The following is a 14,387-nucleotide window of genomic DNA, read 5'->3' on the forward strand; positions in this document are numbered from 1 at the left end:
GTATTATGAGGTTACAAAAATACCCAACATCTTTTTACCTGAAGATTTGGTGCTGGTTTTCTCTACTCTCAACTACCAAGAATGACTTCCCTAACTAGGTACCTACCTACCTACATCAAGATCTCTCTATTATTCCATTCCTCTCCTCGTATCTCCTACCAGAAATACATCTTCGCATAACCCTGATATAAACAACATCCAACCCTCAAGATTACTCCTGATCACCCCCTCAATACCATCATACAACCTCTAATTGCACATTCATGCGACGAAGCGGGTATCATATGGCAACGCATCTTGGAAAATTCCAACAAAAGCACCCCTCATCCCGTTACTCACTCAACTGATGACCACCGTACTGGGTCATCATCTTACAAGTATTATTCTATAAGTATCTTAGCAGAATCTCAACCCTTCTAGAAAGATCAAAGAATGAAAGATCAAAACGATCATGGGGAATGACAAGCTGACTTACTTATCCAGGATACCTCTCCCTGTTTGCCAACACCCCATCCACAAGGATTGTCCCTCGTTATCCCATGCAAAGTGCTGTTGTCATACCTTTAAGGCTTAGGGTTAGTTATACAGTAACAGCTAGGTGATTATGACTGTTACTGACTTACTCTTACCTATAGCTCGTAGCTCCTCAACCATCACAAGAACTTAACAAGAAACGTGGGAAATAAAATACCCGATCCAAGTATTATGAAGAAATACCGGACCGTTACTCTACCCGCTCCATACTAGAACTTCCAGATATTATATACCTAAGTTACCTAGTAGGTATGTAACGGACTATGCAAAAAATACGAGATGATATTAAGGAGAAACATCGATTAACAACCACCAAAAACAATCAAGATATAAATAAACAAATCTCTCCATATTACGAATTTATCATCCCAAAAAAAGTATCAAGCAAAGCGGGTCTCTAAAAATCCATCCCGATCGGAAATCTCACAATCTAGCTAGCCGAAAGAAAGGGTCCTGAATCCTGATGGTCCTTCTTCCTTCTTTCCCATGAATTTTTGCGACCGAGGTTATCAGGTGAGGCACACAAATCCCCTTTCATGACATAATATAATATAATTACATACACCACATCAAACATCAGTCATTCATTCACTCACCCACTCACTCACTCAACACATTCTTTATCATGGTCCTCCTAGGACTCGGTCTCCTGATCGCATCGGTTTCGTTTTTATGTTATAAACATTCTCCTGCGACATGGTGGGGTTTTCTGGGGAGACTGCAACCAGTTACTGGTATTAGAGATGCTGGGAAAAGAGAGGATGTTGGATCGGGGAACATAGGTGGTGATGAGGAGATAAAGAAAGATGGAGGTGGAAGCGGAGGAAATACAAAGGTGAAAAAGTCGACGGATGGGCCGAGTTTGAAAATGACAGAGTCGCTCCAAGATGCGCCAATTATAGGAAATAAGACTATGCCGCCACCCAGCAAAGCAGCACTTGATCGCGCTGCCATGCCACCACCACCACCACCTCTATTCAAAAAACCCGCACCCCCAAACAAAATACCCTCCTCTCCAACCACACCCCGCGCAAACGCCTCCCAACCTTCTCCCAACACCAACATCCCGATCTTCTCCCTCGACGGCTCAAACCCTTCATCCCCAGAACCCGACATCCCCTCTTTCCCCGCCGCAAACTCCGCACAGCGCGCATCAGGAGGCACACGAGCAATCCCACGACTAAACGCCCTCCCAACTACACCTTCTCTCATCGCTCCCTCGCGGGGCCCCATTCCCAACCGCTCTCCCCTCCCAAACCGCACACCCACCTCCTCACTCACGGCCCCCTCCCTCGCGCCACCCCCAACCCACAATTCAATCCCCACCAAACCACGCAAAAAAGTCCTCCTAACACCCAACCACTCCCCACTAGACTGGGCACGCCTAACCACCTCCCCAAACTCCAACCTCCGCGGTCTCCCCCCTTCTACACCTTATCTCCGCGTTCCTCCTTCCCTACTCAAACAATACACTGGTCGAAAAAGTAAAGATGCGTGGACGGTTCTAGGGGGTAAGGTCTATAATCTCACGCCTTATTTACCGTATCATCCCGGGGGTGAACCGGAATTGATGAAATGTGCGGGGAGAGATGGGACCAGGCTTTTTGGGGAGGTGCATCCGTGGGTTAATTGGGAGGGGATGTTGGAGGCGTGTTTGGTGGGGATTAGTGTGGCTGAGGAGGAGGTGGAGGGGCATGGTGGATTGGAGGATATGGATTAGAGGAGCGCTGGAGGTGGAGGAATAATGTCGGGTACTGTTTGTGTAGATATATTATTGTTTAATGATGTTGGGCGTATGAGAGATTAGACGGTAAGCTCTGAATTCTGTATTCCATGTGTGTGGTTCAGGATGTAAGATTATTACATAGATAGACGGATAGACATACAGACACATACAAAGAGGAAGATCAGATCTCCAAGATGAACTAGAACATAAAAAATAAAACCATTGTACGACAAATCAAATCAAATCACACCAGATCATCAACCACTCCCCCAAAAACTATTCTAAATCACTCTCCCATTTAACATTTACTCCATCCCTCAAAACCCCACCTCTTCTCCCTCTCTACCTAAACCTAAACCGATCCTCATCCTCCTCCTCACTCTCACTCTGCACCTTCCTAACCGGCGGCATTCTCCTCTTAGCAGAAACACCCTTGACAAGCGTATTCGACGCTGCCCTCTTCTCCCCACCACTCGCCGCAACACTTGTATCCCTATCCCCATCCTTTCCCCTCACATTCCCAGTCCCAGTCCCCCGCAAACCACTTCTCAAACCAGAACCCTGCGTTGTCGTTGATGCTCTCGAGCTGCGTGTTGTGGATACAGGTGTAGCTGTAGCTGTAATTGTAGCTGTTGGAGTAGGACGGAAGATATTTGAATTAACATTAACATTAACATTATCCGCATTCTCATTTTCATCGTCTGATTCGGGGATAAATTCTGGATGTTCGCTTGAGATGCGAGAGCGAGAGCGAGCATGCATTAGATTTTCAGGGAGTTCTTCATCTTCGTTTTCGGATGTGATTTCTCGTTGTTGTGCTTGTGCTTTTGTTTTGGGTTTAGCTTTGGCTTTGGAGCGAGACGATGAGATGGGTTCTTCGATCTCCTGGGTTTCTTCTTGTGTTTCTTTTGCTTTACCTTTCTTTCTTCTTCGCTGTGTGTCGTTATCATCTCCGCCTAATCCCCAGTAATCATCTCCAAATCCATGATCCTTCTTCTTAACCTCCTCAAGCGGGACAATAACCCTAGCGCGAGCTCTGACTAGCCCATCTTCCGCACCTCTTCTGCGAAACTTCTTGAAATTCTTTCGTCCGTTCCATTTATCATCCCATCTCTCACTTTCATCTACATGTAGCGTTGTTTTCGGTGCTGGCTTAGAACGTTTCACTTTCATATCCTCAACTATTGTCAACCTGCGCATTTCCTCAACATCAATTGTGGAGACAGCTTGTTTTAATGATTCTTCTTCAGCTCTTGCAGCAGCTTCAGCGCGTTCGCGTTGTTGCCCTGCCAGGGCTAGGATGTCGACTTCTTTCCTTTCTTTCTTCTGTACTGGCTCAGGGGCTACAACTTCTTTTTTAATTGATTGAGGTGGTGGTGTTGGTTCGCCTCTTTCTCGACGTTGTCGTTTGAAAGATGCGGTGGTGGGCGCGAAACTATCCATGTATGATTTCTCTTGGGCGATAGGAGGTGCAGGTCTTTTTTTACTTGATCGTGTTGCTCGTGTTGCTCGTGTTGATTGAGATGGCTTTTCGGGTTCAACGGACTGGGAAAAGGCGCGATAGCTATCAGGTTCGCGGTTGGGATCTTGAGAGACGAAAAGACCTTGGGATTCCTCAGGGATTTCTTGTGTCATTACCATAGTTTCAGGTATGGGAGCAAGAGAGGCAGGAGCAGATAGAGGTTCATCATCGTCGTCATCGTCAAATCCACTGAAACGACTAGTTACAGCTCTTCTTGATCTGCCTCTTCGAAATTGAGTATCCTGTGAGACAGCATCCTTGGGAATCGAAGCTGTGATTGATGCACCAGGCGGAGTAGTGTTAGATGGTGCAAACGGGCTAGAATTAGGAGCTGCAATTGAATTAGACTTGGAAGGCACCTCTTCTGCTCTGCCTGCATTTGTGTTTGTTGCTTGTTGCTGTCAGTAAATTCATCATTAAATATAACTCGACAAAAACTTACCAGGTGTAGAAGCAACAACCCCAGATATCTCGACCTCTAGAGGTCTCCTTAATAGACTTGCATCCTTCTTAAGTATTGCATCCAAGAATTCACTCTGCACAATAAGTCGTTGATCTAGATTTAGAGCAAGTTGCCTAGCGAAATCTTGGAACCATTCAACACCATCTCCTTTCATTGGATAGAATCCCACAACCACAACGCCTTTTCCCTCGCTTCCATCTTCGAATTCACCCACCCCTTTCTCTCCTGCCACATTTTTTACGTATCTTACAAACTCATCGACCGGCGTCTGTAAAGGTGTGACTTCACGAAAAAGAGCTTTACCCCGTCCATCTGTAATAGGTGCTAGGAGAGTCTCGAACTGGGCTTTATCGTAAAACACAAAAGTATAACCATCGAACATACTTTCCCTTGATGGGTCGGGAGCATAAGCACTTGCTGGCTCATCTGTAGGTTCTGAGCCGCGTTCAGGAAGGTATTGAGCAGCATCCGGAAAGTTTCCTTCGAAATCTTCCTGCAAAGAAGTACCATCCAGCCCTGGAATAGTAGCATCAACAATTGCTTTGATAAATGTATCGTTATCTACAATATACTTTCCATTGATCAAAGCTCGAAGTCCTTTAGCCGTATTGCGCTTCTTGACAACAACATGAGTTGTTGCATCGCGTTCATATTCAGTCAGAACTTTAATGTCGAGTGGGCCAAATGTTGCATAAAGCGTTTCGAGAGGTTTGGCTTTCAACTCTTTTGAAGAGAACGAAAATGATAATACAACGGGATACCAAGCGATGCTACATAATCAGTGTCACTCATGCCAAAGTAATTGTGAATAGTTCTTACCGGAACAAAGTCTTGTATCTACCTATGCATACTTCATTCATGTCACTGCTCAGCTCAAAGTCACCTTTTCCCTTAATTTGCACTCCGTTCACAATAGTACCAACTTTGGTGTCGAGGTCGTTCAGAGTGATTTTTGATCGGCTTTTGGAATTTCCCTTGATAGGAACATCAGCATAGTCTGTAATCCGAACTTAGTCGGGACTTACGCAATCATCAGGACCAACGGTTCCAATGTCTATTGTAAGATGCCGTCTTGAAACTGATTTATCTGCGATTTCGATTTGTCCAGCTTGCACATCGTCAGCTGAGTTACAAGCAAAAGAGGATGGGCAAACAAACGTTCCGAAACCGTTCTGCCAAAAAGATATTTCTTTCCCGGAACTAGCCATAGCTTTTTACCTGCATGATTTTAGTATTCTGCTGGAAGAAGTTCTGAACAACATGGTTGTCTACCGTTGAAAAGCTCTCCATCATTTTCTATGGTCCACATTGTAAAGGCAGTGACACTAAGATTCAAAAGGTTTACTTGTTTAGTCGGATCATTTGAGAACGATTTAAGAAGGATAAGACGATGAAATAACGATCTTTGGTCCTAGGGTAACACTAGATTAGTTCATCGAGTTGTGTCATTTCTGAGAATTATTGACGGATCAATTTTCGTAGGCAGTGTCCTAGGAAATGGAAGGGAAAGCTCGACGCGCAGAATCTCTACCACACAAAACGCCTGGTCACATGTAGATAACGATAAGAAGTATACGTTACGTAAGCACACTCTCGTTTACAACTTCATTCATCGAATATCGAGATGTTTGAAGATACTCACCAAGAAGAAAGAAGTTCATCAGGGAACGAGATATTCGAAACATCTTTGAAGCTCACCGGAATCTCACCGTAGCTTCACCAGGGAAACCCCATGTTTGGAAACAAGTGTTACATAGTCACGTCCTACCAAAACCAATTCATTCAGCCTCCTGCTTTTGATACTTAGTTTCTGACTAGACCTCTTCTTGCCATATCATCCAGGCCGATTTGTAACGCGATGAATCGAAACGCTGATATGCGAGTTACTCGCAGCTAATACTAGGCGAGAAATTACTAGCTAGGAGGTTAATCCCCGCAAAAACACTTACAAGATTCACCGAGGCGCCGTCGCCGAACGAACATGATCAGCACGCTAGTCCAATCAAATCCTCCTAGCTACCTCTTCGCTGTTGTATCCTCGAGTTTGAAGTTACTTCCTAGCTTTTTTGACAATCAACTGTAAAGTATATTCCCTATAGGATGGAGGGTAGCCACGAGACGTTCTATTTGTGGCACATAGCTTTCGGTCTTTTCGGTTGAAAATAGATATGAAGATATAGCGGCTTCCATTCAAAACCTGTTCATGCGTATGAATCGCCTCAGGGAGGACTTTGACCCCCATGACCTGCGACAAGCAAACCTCGACTCTCCGCCTTCCTTGCTAGGTATCTACCTACTCAATGACGCAAAGGAAACGCAAAAAGCCCTACAGAATCCTAGAACATTTTTTCAATAACTCAGTAAGACCAAGAAATAGCTCATTACCATCAAAACATACGAATCACAAGCCTCTGCATCAAGGAGATTGGATCCCATTACTACAAGACTACGATATCTATACTCTAATATCTATCCATAACGAGCTATTGTGGAGATCAATGGACATGATATCATGTATTCTTCTGTGGGAATGGAAGATAAAGGGGGTAAAAAGAGCTTGTTATATATATAGATATATAGATATATAGATATATAGATATATAGATATATAGATATATAGATATATAGATATATAGATAGTAGCTCATCATATGATTTGTATGTGATATAGGAAAGAGGATATTGTCTCGGTTTCGGGATGGTGGGATGGTGGGATGCTGTGATGGCAGGGAATTTCTGCAAGTAGGTAGGATTTGGATAGCCATGAGTGAATGAATGATATATATGAGGAGATATCTATCGATGTCAGGTAACAAATCACATTAAGAGGGCAGTTTCCGAGGGGTATTTTGTATTGATTATATACAGTAGTGTAGTGATGACATATTGATGAGGAGGTTGGGAATCAGATATAAGATCAGAATATGCTGCTTCGCTTCGCTGGTCTTTACAACATATATTTAAAAATTACCGAAAGGGTGTGTGAAACATGCGAACAGTGGTCCGCAACGAGGAAGTAGTATTTCAACCTTCCTACTGTAGCTTGATTTAGAGGTTCTAGTTCAATGATAAGACCGTAACAAGGTGCATGTTAAGATTACAATGATTCATACATAAAAGCCCACATAGAATTCATACTGCTATGTGCTCTTTCCTTTCCATCTATTCATTGAATGATTTAAATTCTAGAATGTGAAGAAGCATTTTATGTTTGGAAACGAGGATACTAGAACTTACGCACTCTCAATATCTATCTATCAACCAACCATGACAAGCTACAGAACGCACCGTTGCAGTAAACAAAAAAAGTAATCTTACAAAAGGAGTCAAAAACTACCAATCATCATTCATTCATCCAAGAAGCGAAAATAATCAGAATCAAAAGTAATCCTTTCCTCCAAATTAACCACTTCGTCGAAACAAACTCATAAATCTCGATTTCTTCCAATCCAACTCTCCAGATTCGACGCTCTGATTAGTCTGCGATCCCGTACTCGTGAGACTTGTCTGTGAGGTTGTTGTAGAATTCATACTTACACCTGGCCAAGTCGTAGGATGTGCTAATGAGGTAGGCCGGAGAACTTTTGTTGGTGCTTTAAGGACACTTTCGGTGGATGTAGAAGCGGATCGGAGAGCTAGGATACTGAGGATATATTTGGGGTCTCTTTCATTGATGCTGTTTAGTGTATTGGGGGAGGTTGCTAGTACTAGTGTTGCTGGCGGTGAAGGAGTGCGGAGTAGGCGACGGTCGATAGGATTTTCAGGGTCCGATTGTTGGATATCAGGATGGGTGACCTGTGAGAAAGGTCGGGGTGAACTATAATCATTGCAGTCCTCGGGAACTTCTGATATGGAATTCCGTGGAGGGGTGAAGATCCGACTCCCATCGTTAGCATTTTCATAATCTTCCTGTTTAGAGGTTTGAGATGTATATAGTGATGGAGGCTTGTTGGCGCCTTCATCGCTCTCTGATGTTGACTTTTCTATATGAGCATGTGTGCGACGTATGTGAAGATCATTGGAAGCTTTAAGCGTGCCAGGTCTAATTTCTGAAATGGGAATATGGTCACGGGCATTAGTTTTACTCAAGGGGCTCTCTGGAATATCCGGCATTTGCCATTCTCCGAATTGTGATTTCCTTTTAATTTGAGAATTTGAGGTTCTCCGTAAAATCCCGTCATTTACAGTGCCAACTGTCCGACGATCATCACTATTTTCTCCAGATGGATGAGTTTCCGTTTGATTTACTCTTTGATTAGTCCAGGTATCCTTTGACGCTTGTTGTATCAGATTAATCATGTCAGGGTCAGAAACTTTTTGTTCTCGTTGACTCATCAAATCAACCTGGGTTCCATCTCTTGGTTGACAACATAAGTGACTGGGAGTAAAATCCTTGGAATTTCGTGGATTGAGCTTATTCGTATGTCGTTTCGAGTTGTTACGATCCTCTGCTGACATTGCTTGGTAAGCAACTGTAGTATTCCTAGCAGATGTTCTAGTTGTGTCTGATAACGGGTTCACCGAGTCAGGAGATAGATTAGTCGAAATAGTCGATGGTGAAAGATCTTGATATAATTTGAGGTGGTCACCGACCGTCGTAACAGACAACGAAGTATCTGGTCTTATTAGACCTTCATCATAATCTTCAGGGTATTCAATAGAACAAACTGATGCTTCGTTCAACCATGGAATATTGATGCTGTCCTGATGATCAGGGAATTCTGATGACGTTGGAGCCATAGACGAGGCGTATAGATTTGATGTGTGTTTTAGACCCGCATATAATTGAGGGAGCGGTGGCCATGCAGATCGACCTGGGATAATGAATTGGCACATAGATTCTTCTTGACCGAACATAGAATTGAGTAAAGTCTTAGTATAATCTAGAGGAAATCCCGCTATTCTGACCGACTTGACAATGCCACGAAGGTTTATAACTGCATCACAAAATTGCATAGCCTCTTTCGGAAAGTATTCTAGTTTATCATTTAGATGAGCAAACGGGCCTTGGAACAGAGGAACGAACGGTTGACGTACCAAAAAAGTCGTCTGCTTTCCAGTCAGGATCATTTTCATCGATTGGCCGATAGCCATTAAAGCGTCGACACAACAATGTAAGCTCGGCCATTTTGCCCTCTCGTTTTGTTAATCCATTGACAACAGCAAGGAAAAGATTTTCCATTTTTTCCATGTTGTACCCGAAGCGTCTAGCAAACTTGAGTGCGTTACCACCGAATCTAGTAAGATCAATTTCGATTGTAAGGTGTTGAATCCTATCCAGAAAGTTGGGTAACCAAACACTTGAGAGTGGAGTGAAAGTTGGATTGCAAAATGGTGACAAAGTTACATGAAATTGGTATTCGGTCCAGAAATAGGTCATCAAATCATTTCTCATTAGGCTGAAAGAGGCCAATCCTCCTGCAACGCTTTCAAGAACTTTCCAAGGTGAACTGAAGTAATATCCATGGTAGCAGTTCTTTATAACAAAATGAGGTGATAGTAGTACTGTAATACTTTTTCTGTCAGGCAAACAGTAAGAATATACCTTTCGGCGGACGTTGATGGGCAGATCAAAAAATATAGAGAAATTTTTGTTTTGTCGTGGAAGACAATGCTTAAAAGTATCGTTGAAATCAACAGGCACACCATCATCAGCCATAAGGTCCCAATTCCTGTCGAAAGGAGGATCCCAAGGAAGGGTAGTCTCTTTGGCACTAGTCGAAACATATTGCCGTTGAGACCGTAGGGTTTCTCTGCCGCCGCCTAGTGCCAAACGCTGGAGTCTTGCAGATTGAGGTTGATTCCTGCTTTTCGTAGATGAGGTACGCGATGCAGTAGAAAGCCAACTCGAGCGGCTCGATTTGCTCGCACTCGGCGGCAGATGAATAGCTAATAACATATCATTTTGTGGTGAATTGATTTGAGCACCTTCGGGAATCCGAAATGAAACTATTGATGATCGCTTTGCAGTTGTTGGTGGACTTGAGTGTTCGGACTTTGGTGTTGTTTGATTCATCATTGGTGGTGCCTTTATTCCTATAGAACGTCTACTGGTTGTAGATGATGCTCGCGCCGGAAGTGATAGATCCTTCTCTAACGATGGAAGATTCTTTGTCGAATGAATAGATGATCTATTGTTGGAAGTCGTCGAGGAAGTCGGAAACTTTTTAGGAAGGCGCCCCCCAGCTACATATGCCGTTTTAGTTGAAGTGGACCAGCTATTTTCTTTTGTTGGCGCATCCTTGAGTGCTTGAATAGAATTTTTATCATCGGTACGAAAAGAAGCTGAAAGAGATTTCCTAAGTTTGCTAGCTGTGGAGGCTGCACGAGTTGGAAGCTTTTTCTTTGGTGATGGAATGTCTTGCATAGATTGTACAGATACTCTGTTCTGAGGAGAAAAGGAATTTGGTATTCTGCTTGTTGCTGGTGGTACATGGCTAGGAGTCAATTGAAATTTCTGAGAAGATGAGCTCTCCGCATATTCAGTGACAACATGATCATTGGGCGATACAGAGTTGGACTTTTTGAATCTACCGGATTTGGACGAGATACTACCTGGCAGAGACCGACCACTGTACAAAAAGAGACTATCTTGCGCCGACTCAACAGAACAACCACTGGTCTGAGATGTAGTTGTTGAGTCAGATTTTCTCGAGAGAGGAGACAATGATCGTTTTATTGACCCTACAATAGACCTTCGCAAGGATACTATTATTATCAGCAGGGTTTCTGAGAACAGAAGGGGATGAGATCTTACATCTCTTGTTGTTGGAACTCGTATTACCTGTGGAGTCCATGATTTTCAATTTTTCGGAATTCGAAGTATGCAAGAACTGGTGGGACGCGCCCGAAAGATCGGTTAGGATGCAATAGGCTATTTTGGTTAATTGCAATGGAATTTTTATTATTAGCGAGTTATATTAGCAAGGCTGTGAGAATAGAAAGAGTAGTGAATTGTAAATATGAAGTTTGATTCCACTTATGTTGAGTGAAGTTTAAAATCAATACTCGAATGCAAAACTCAACTGTGATCCTGCTTAAAGTGACCTCCTCCGGCACCAGAATACTCCTCATGAACCCAGGATATGCTTTCAAAGGCTGCCAGTCTATTGACGACTTCGGACAGAGATCACCGCATTAAATAAGGAATGATCATAAAGTATCTTTGACTTCTGAGGAGAAAACGAGATTGTTGTTTAGTATCCGCATTACCAAAGGAACACCATAAACACTTGAAGAAAGAAACTTCATTTTAGGAGTCTCTATGGACTCAAGGTATGAATCAAGGACATTCAAGGATTCATGATATTTCCAAAATGGTTCACTGGTGACAGACCTCATTATCTCGTCTTGTTCGCAACATCAACTCATGAGATTACTGCACCGAGATTGTCAAGATGGTGTGCTAATGACTAACTTTGAGATATAGTCATTAATTAGCACAGTTCCATCGTAGTCATGTTTCCCTGCTCATGACCGACGAGAGTAAATGTTGGCGTGAAATGAGAAGCATTCAATGAATAGTGACATTTTCCTTGGATCTCCTGTCGGAATCTGTTCAACATAAAAGGCATTAAGCCTGTGGCTTTGCGTCAATAAGTTGAGCGGAAGGCAAGATCTTACCATCCTGACAGGATATCGAGACGAAAGTTCCGTAGAAAGCATTCATGTCAATAGGAAGTACCTAGGAATGCGTGCAATATTGAATATTAGATGCAAGTGAATGTTTTATATTTATGAGATGTTACGTGAAGCATGTAATTTGTGAAGTGTGATGTCACTTGATGACCCACTTACTCTCACTAGCCTTACCCGGAAGAAAGATCTGCCGGACCCCGCCTTCGTCATGATTGATTTTTTGAAAACCATTTCTTCTTCCCGCACAACAAACGACCATTCTTATTTCCATTTTTGCGCATATCTTTAAATCTTGCGACCATATTTACCACATATTCGGATTTTGAAGCCATATTCCGCAGGTTGTCCTAACTAAAATTGCCAAAATGAGTGCGCCACCAGCAAAGTTCGATGCCGAAAAGGCAGACAATTTCGAAGATGTAGGTTATCCTTAGTCGCGTACGGGCACAGTTTAGCTGCATATGCCCTATATTTACGATACTGACAAGTTGTTAGATTGAGAAGCAATTTGCTGTCAAAGGTTCGCACAGCTTCAAAGTCTTCCATACATTATCCCGCCATTGACCCCGCTGTTAGCTGTTCAACATATGTCTACATATTGGGCAATCCTCGAGAAAGTCCGCGGATCCTCCCTTCGGCTCACAAAGATCGATAACGAAATATATGAGCATTTGATGAAAGATTTCCCCGATTTCGACCCAGCTGCTACGATTAATGAGGATGAAATGAAGAGCAAGGCAGGAAAGGAGAAATGGAGAAGCTTTATGATGACATATGAGAAGAAGGTTGATGATTATAATTTTGGAACAATGTTGAGAACGAACCCAAAATTTGAGTATGGACAGGACGAGACTATCTTCGGTATGTTCTCGACGGACGTGATGCGGAAGGAATAGAGCTAACGATGGCCATGTTAGTACCTAGAATGCAATTCTATGCTTACGAAATTGCAAGGTTTGTTTACCATTACCACTTTTGGAATTATCCATTAACATTTTCATAGAAACCGCAAGGGATTGAACGATTGGATTTATGAAAAGGAGCACCCGGAGGCTGAAAAAAAAGACTGAAGAGAATAAATCCTAAATATTGAATATCATTTATAACTAATATACCCTCTATCCCTATGGGCATTTGCCAAGCCCTGTACTTTATAGACTTATTCATGTGAGGATTTAAAGTCAATTTACTGTTGCGACAACTCGTTCCCAAGTTACGATCTATACTATGTACTTTCAATTTGGTTTCTAAACTAGCGGTGGAACTATTTGGTTTTCTTTACTTAGTGGTAATATATGGTCATGCGCTGCCCACACTATGAACTAGTGTTACTTGTTTATTATCAGTTATCCATAGATCCACACACAACCAACCAGCAACGACAAAGATGCCAAGACAGCAATACAGGCAACTGACAGCGGAGCGGAATCCCTCGCGACAGAATGGACAGGAACAAAAGATGGCGCACATGTTAGGATATGTCAAGAATTTTGAAAAATACAGGTCAAATCAGAGGAAATGGGACGATGATGTAAGACGCATCGCAAGAATAGGCATGCGGTTTGGTCTAGTGTGTCTTCTCTGGTCTTGGGAAGTGAAGCAGAATCGGATTTACAAAGAGAGATTGTAGTAGAAAAACCTGGAAGTTTCAACTCCGAAGATATTAAGACACGACTCATTCAATGTGACGGAAGCTTATCATCAATCCTTGGGATAGTATTTGGAGTCTACGAATAAGGGTAGTGAGGAATTTTTCTGTATTGTGGGCTTCAAGCATTTTCACATGCAGAGTTGGGGCAGTTGGAAAGTGCACAGTCACGAAATTAAAGGAATACCGCCCATTATCAACTTTTCGGTATCGCTGAAATCTAGAAGGGCACGTGTATGACTTGTTCGTAATCAAAAAGCACTAGCGTATCTTTGGTGATAAAATGTATTTAAGAAGCCTCAGGAAGAAATCCATCCAGCTATTTTTGCCGTTTTCTTCCAGTGAAAGCATATAGTCATTCAAATGGATCTCCCTGATCGCACTTGTATTAAATCCATCCAGCAATCCTCTTCCTCAAATATCTTCCTCCCTCCACCTATCCACCTCCAGCAGCAACCCTTCATCTGTCCGTTTTATTATTAAAAGGGGTCTCTCTATGCGAAGGACAGTTTTCATTCCAAGCATGTTGATGGTAATCGCATTTGCTGACCCTCCTTGAATCCCTAGGATCCAAGTCCACCTTCCATTGTGTTCCAGCAGGGCTGTGAATAGCCTGAAGAGTATCCATATGAAGCCCTTCAATATTTATGCGTGCATCTTCAATGCGTTTATAAGGATCTGCACACGTGCCACCATAGAAACAGCTGAAGGAAATACATACATAGCAGCGGGCAAGAAAACGTCGTGCCACAGATAGTTTCTGCATCTCAAATTCTTTCCTAGTATGCTTGTATACATGTCGAATGATTTCCATCGTAGGAAACGTCTGAGTCTGAGAGTAAAAACACGTGATACG

General features: G+C 42.8%; 5 protein-coding genes across 5 annotated transcripts; 3 read left to right on the forward strand and 2 right to left on the reverse strand.

The window, feature by feature from the left end:
* Window positions 1-1,159: 1,159 nt before the first annotated feature.
* Window positions 1,160-2,254, forward strand: SS1G_02655 (hypothetical protein; the record flags this gene model as incomplete). Its single annotated transcript, XM_001596385.1, has 1 exon — window positions 1,160-2,254. The coding sequence occupies one exon, from the start codon at window positions 1,160-1,162 to the stop codon at window positions 2,252-2,254; it is 1,095 nt and encodes a 364-aa protein (XP_001596435.1).
* Window positions 2,255-2,602: 348 nt separating this feature from the next.
* On the reverse strand, window positions 2,603-5,453 carry SS1G_02656 (hypothetical protein; the record flags this gene model as incomplete). Its single annotated transcript, XM_001596386.1, has 4 exons — window positions 2,603-4,113; window positions 4,225-5,015; window positions 5,065-5,219; window positions 5,271-5,453. The coding sequence occupies 4 exons, from the start codon at window positions 5,451-5,453 to the stop codon at window positions 2,603-2,605; spliced, it is 2,640 nt and encodes an 879-aa protein (XP_001596436.1).
* A 2,194-nt stretch (window positions 5,454-7,647) lies between these two features.
* SS1G_02657 (predicted protein) lies at window positions 7,648-11,496 on the reverse strand (the record flags this gene model as incomplete). The annotated part of the gene is made up of 4 exons (XM_001596387.1): window positions 7,648-7,716; window positions 7,783-9,221; window positions 9,283-10,867; window positions 11,458-11,496. The coding sequence occupies 4 exons, from the start codon at window positions 11,494-11,496 to the stop codon at window positions 7,648-7,650; spliced, it is 3,132 nt and encodes a 1,043-aa protein (XP_001596437.1).
* Window positions 11,497-12,248: 752 nt separating this feature from the next.
* SS1G_02658 (hypothetical protein) lies at window positions 12,249-12,953 on the forward strand (the record flags this gene model as incomplete). The annotated part of the gene is made up of 5 exons (XM_001596388.1): window positions 12,249-12,302; window positions 12,379-12,403; window positions 12,460-12,744; window positions 12,801-12,837; window positions 12,887-12,953. 5 exons carry the CDS (start codon window positions 12,249-12,251, stop codon window positions 12,951-12,953), a joined length of 468 nt encoding a protein of 155 aa, XP_001596438.1.
* A 317-nt stretch (window positions 12,954-13,270) lies between these two features.
* SS1G_02659 (predicted protein) lies at window positions 13,271-13,620 on the forward strand (the record flags this gene model as incomplete). The annotated part of the gene is made up of 2 exons (XM_001596389.1): window positions 13,271-13,363; window positions 13,432-13,620. 2 exons carry the CDS (start codon window positions 13,271-13,273, stop codon window positions 13,618-13,620), a joined length of 282 nt encoding a protein of 93 aa, XP_001596439.1.
* Between the last annotated feature and the right edge of the window lie 767 nt (window positions 13,621-14,387).

The sequence above is a fragment of the Sclerotinia sclerotiorum genome, genomic scaffold, assembly GCF_000146945.2.
Source record: "Sclerotinia sclerotiorum 1980 UF-70 scaffold_3 genomic scaffold, whole genome shotgun sequence".
Classification (NCBI taxonomy): domain Eukaryota; kingdom Fungi; phylum Ascomycota; class Leotiomycetes; order Helotiales; family Sclerotiniaceae; genus Sclerotinia; species Sclerotinia sclerotiorum.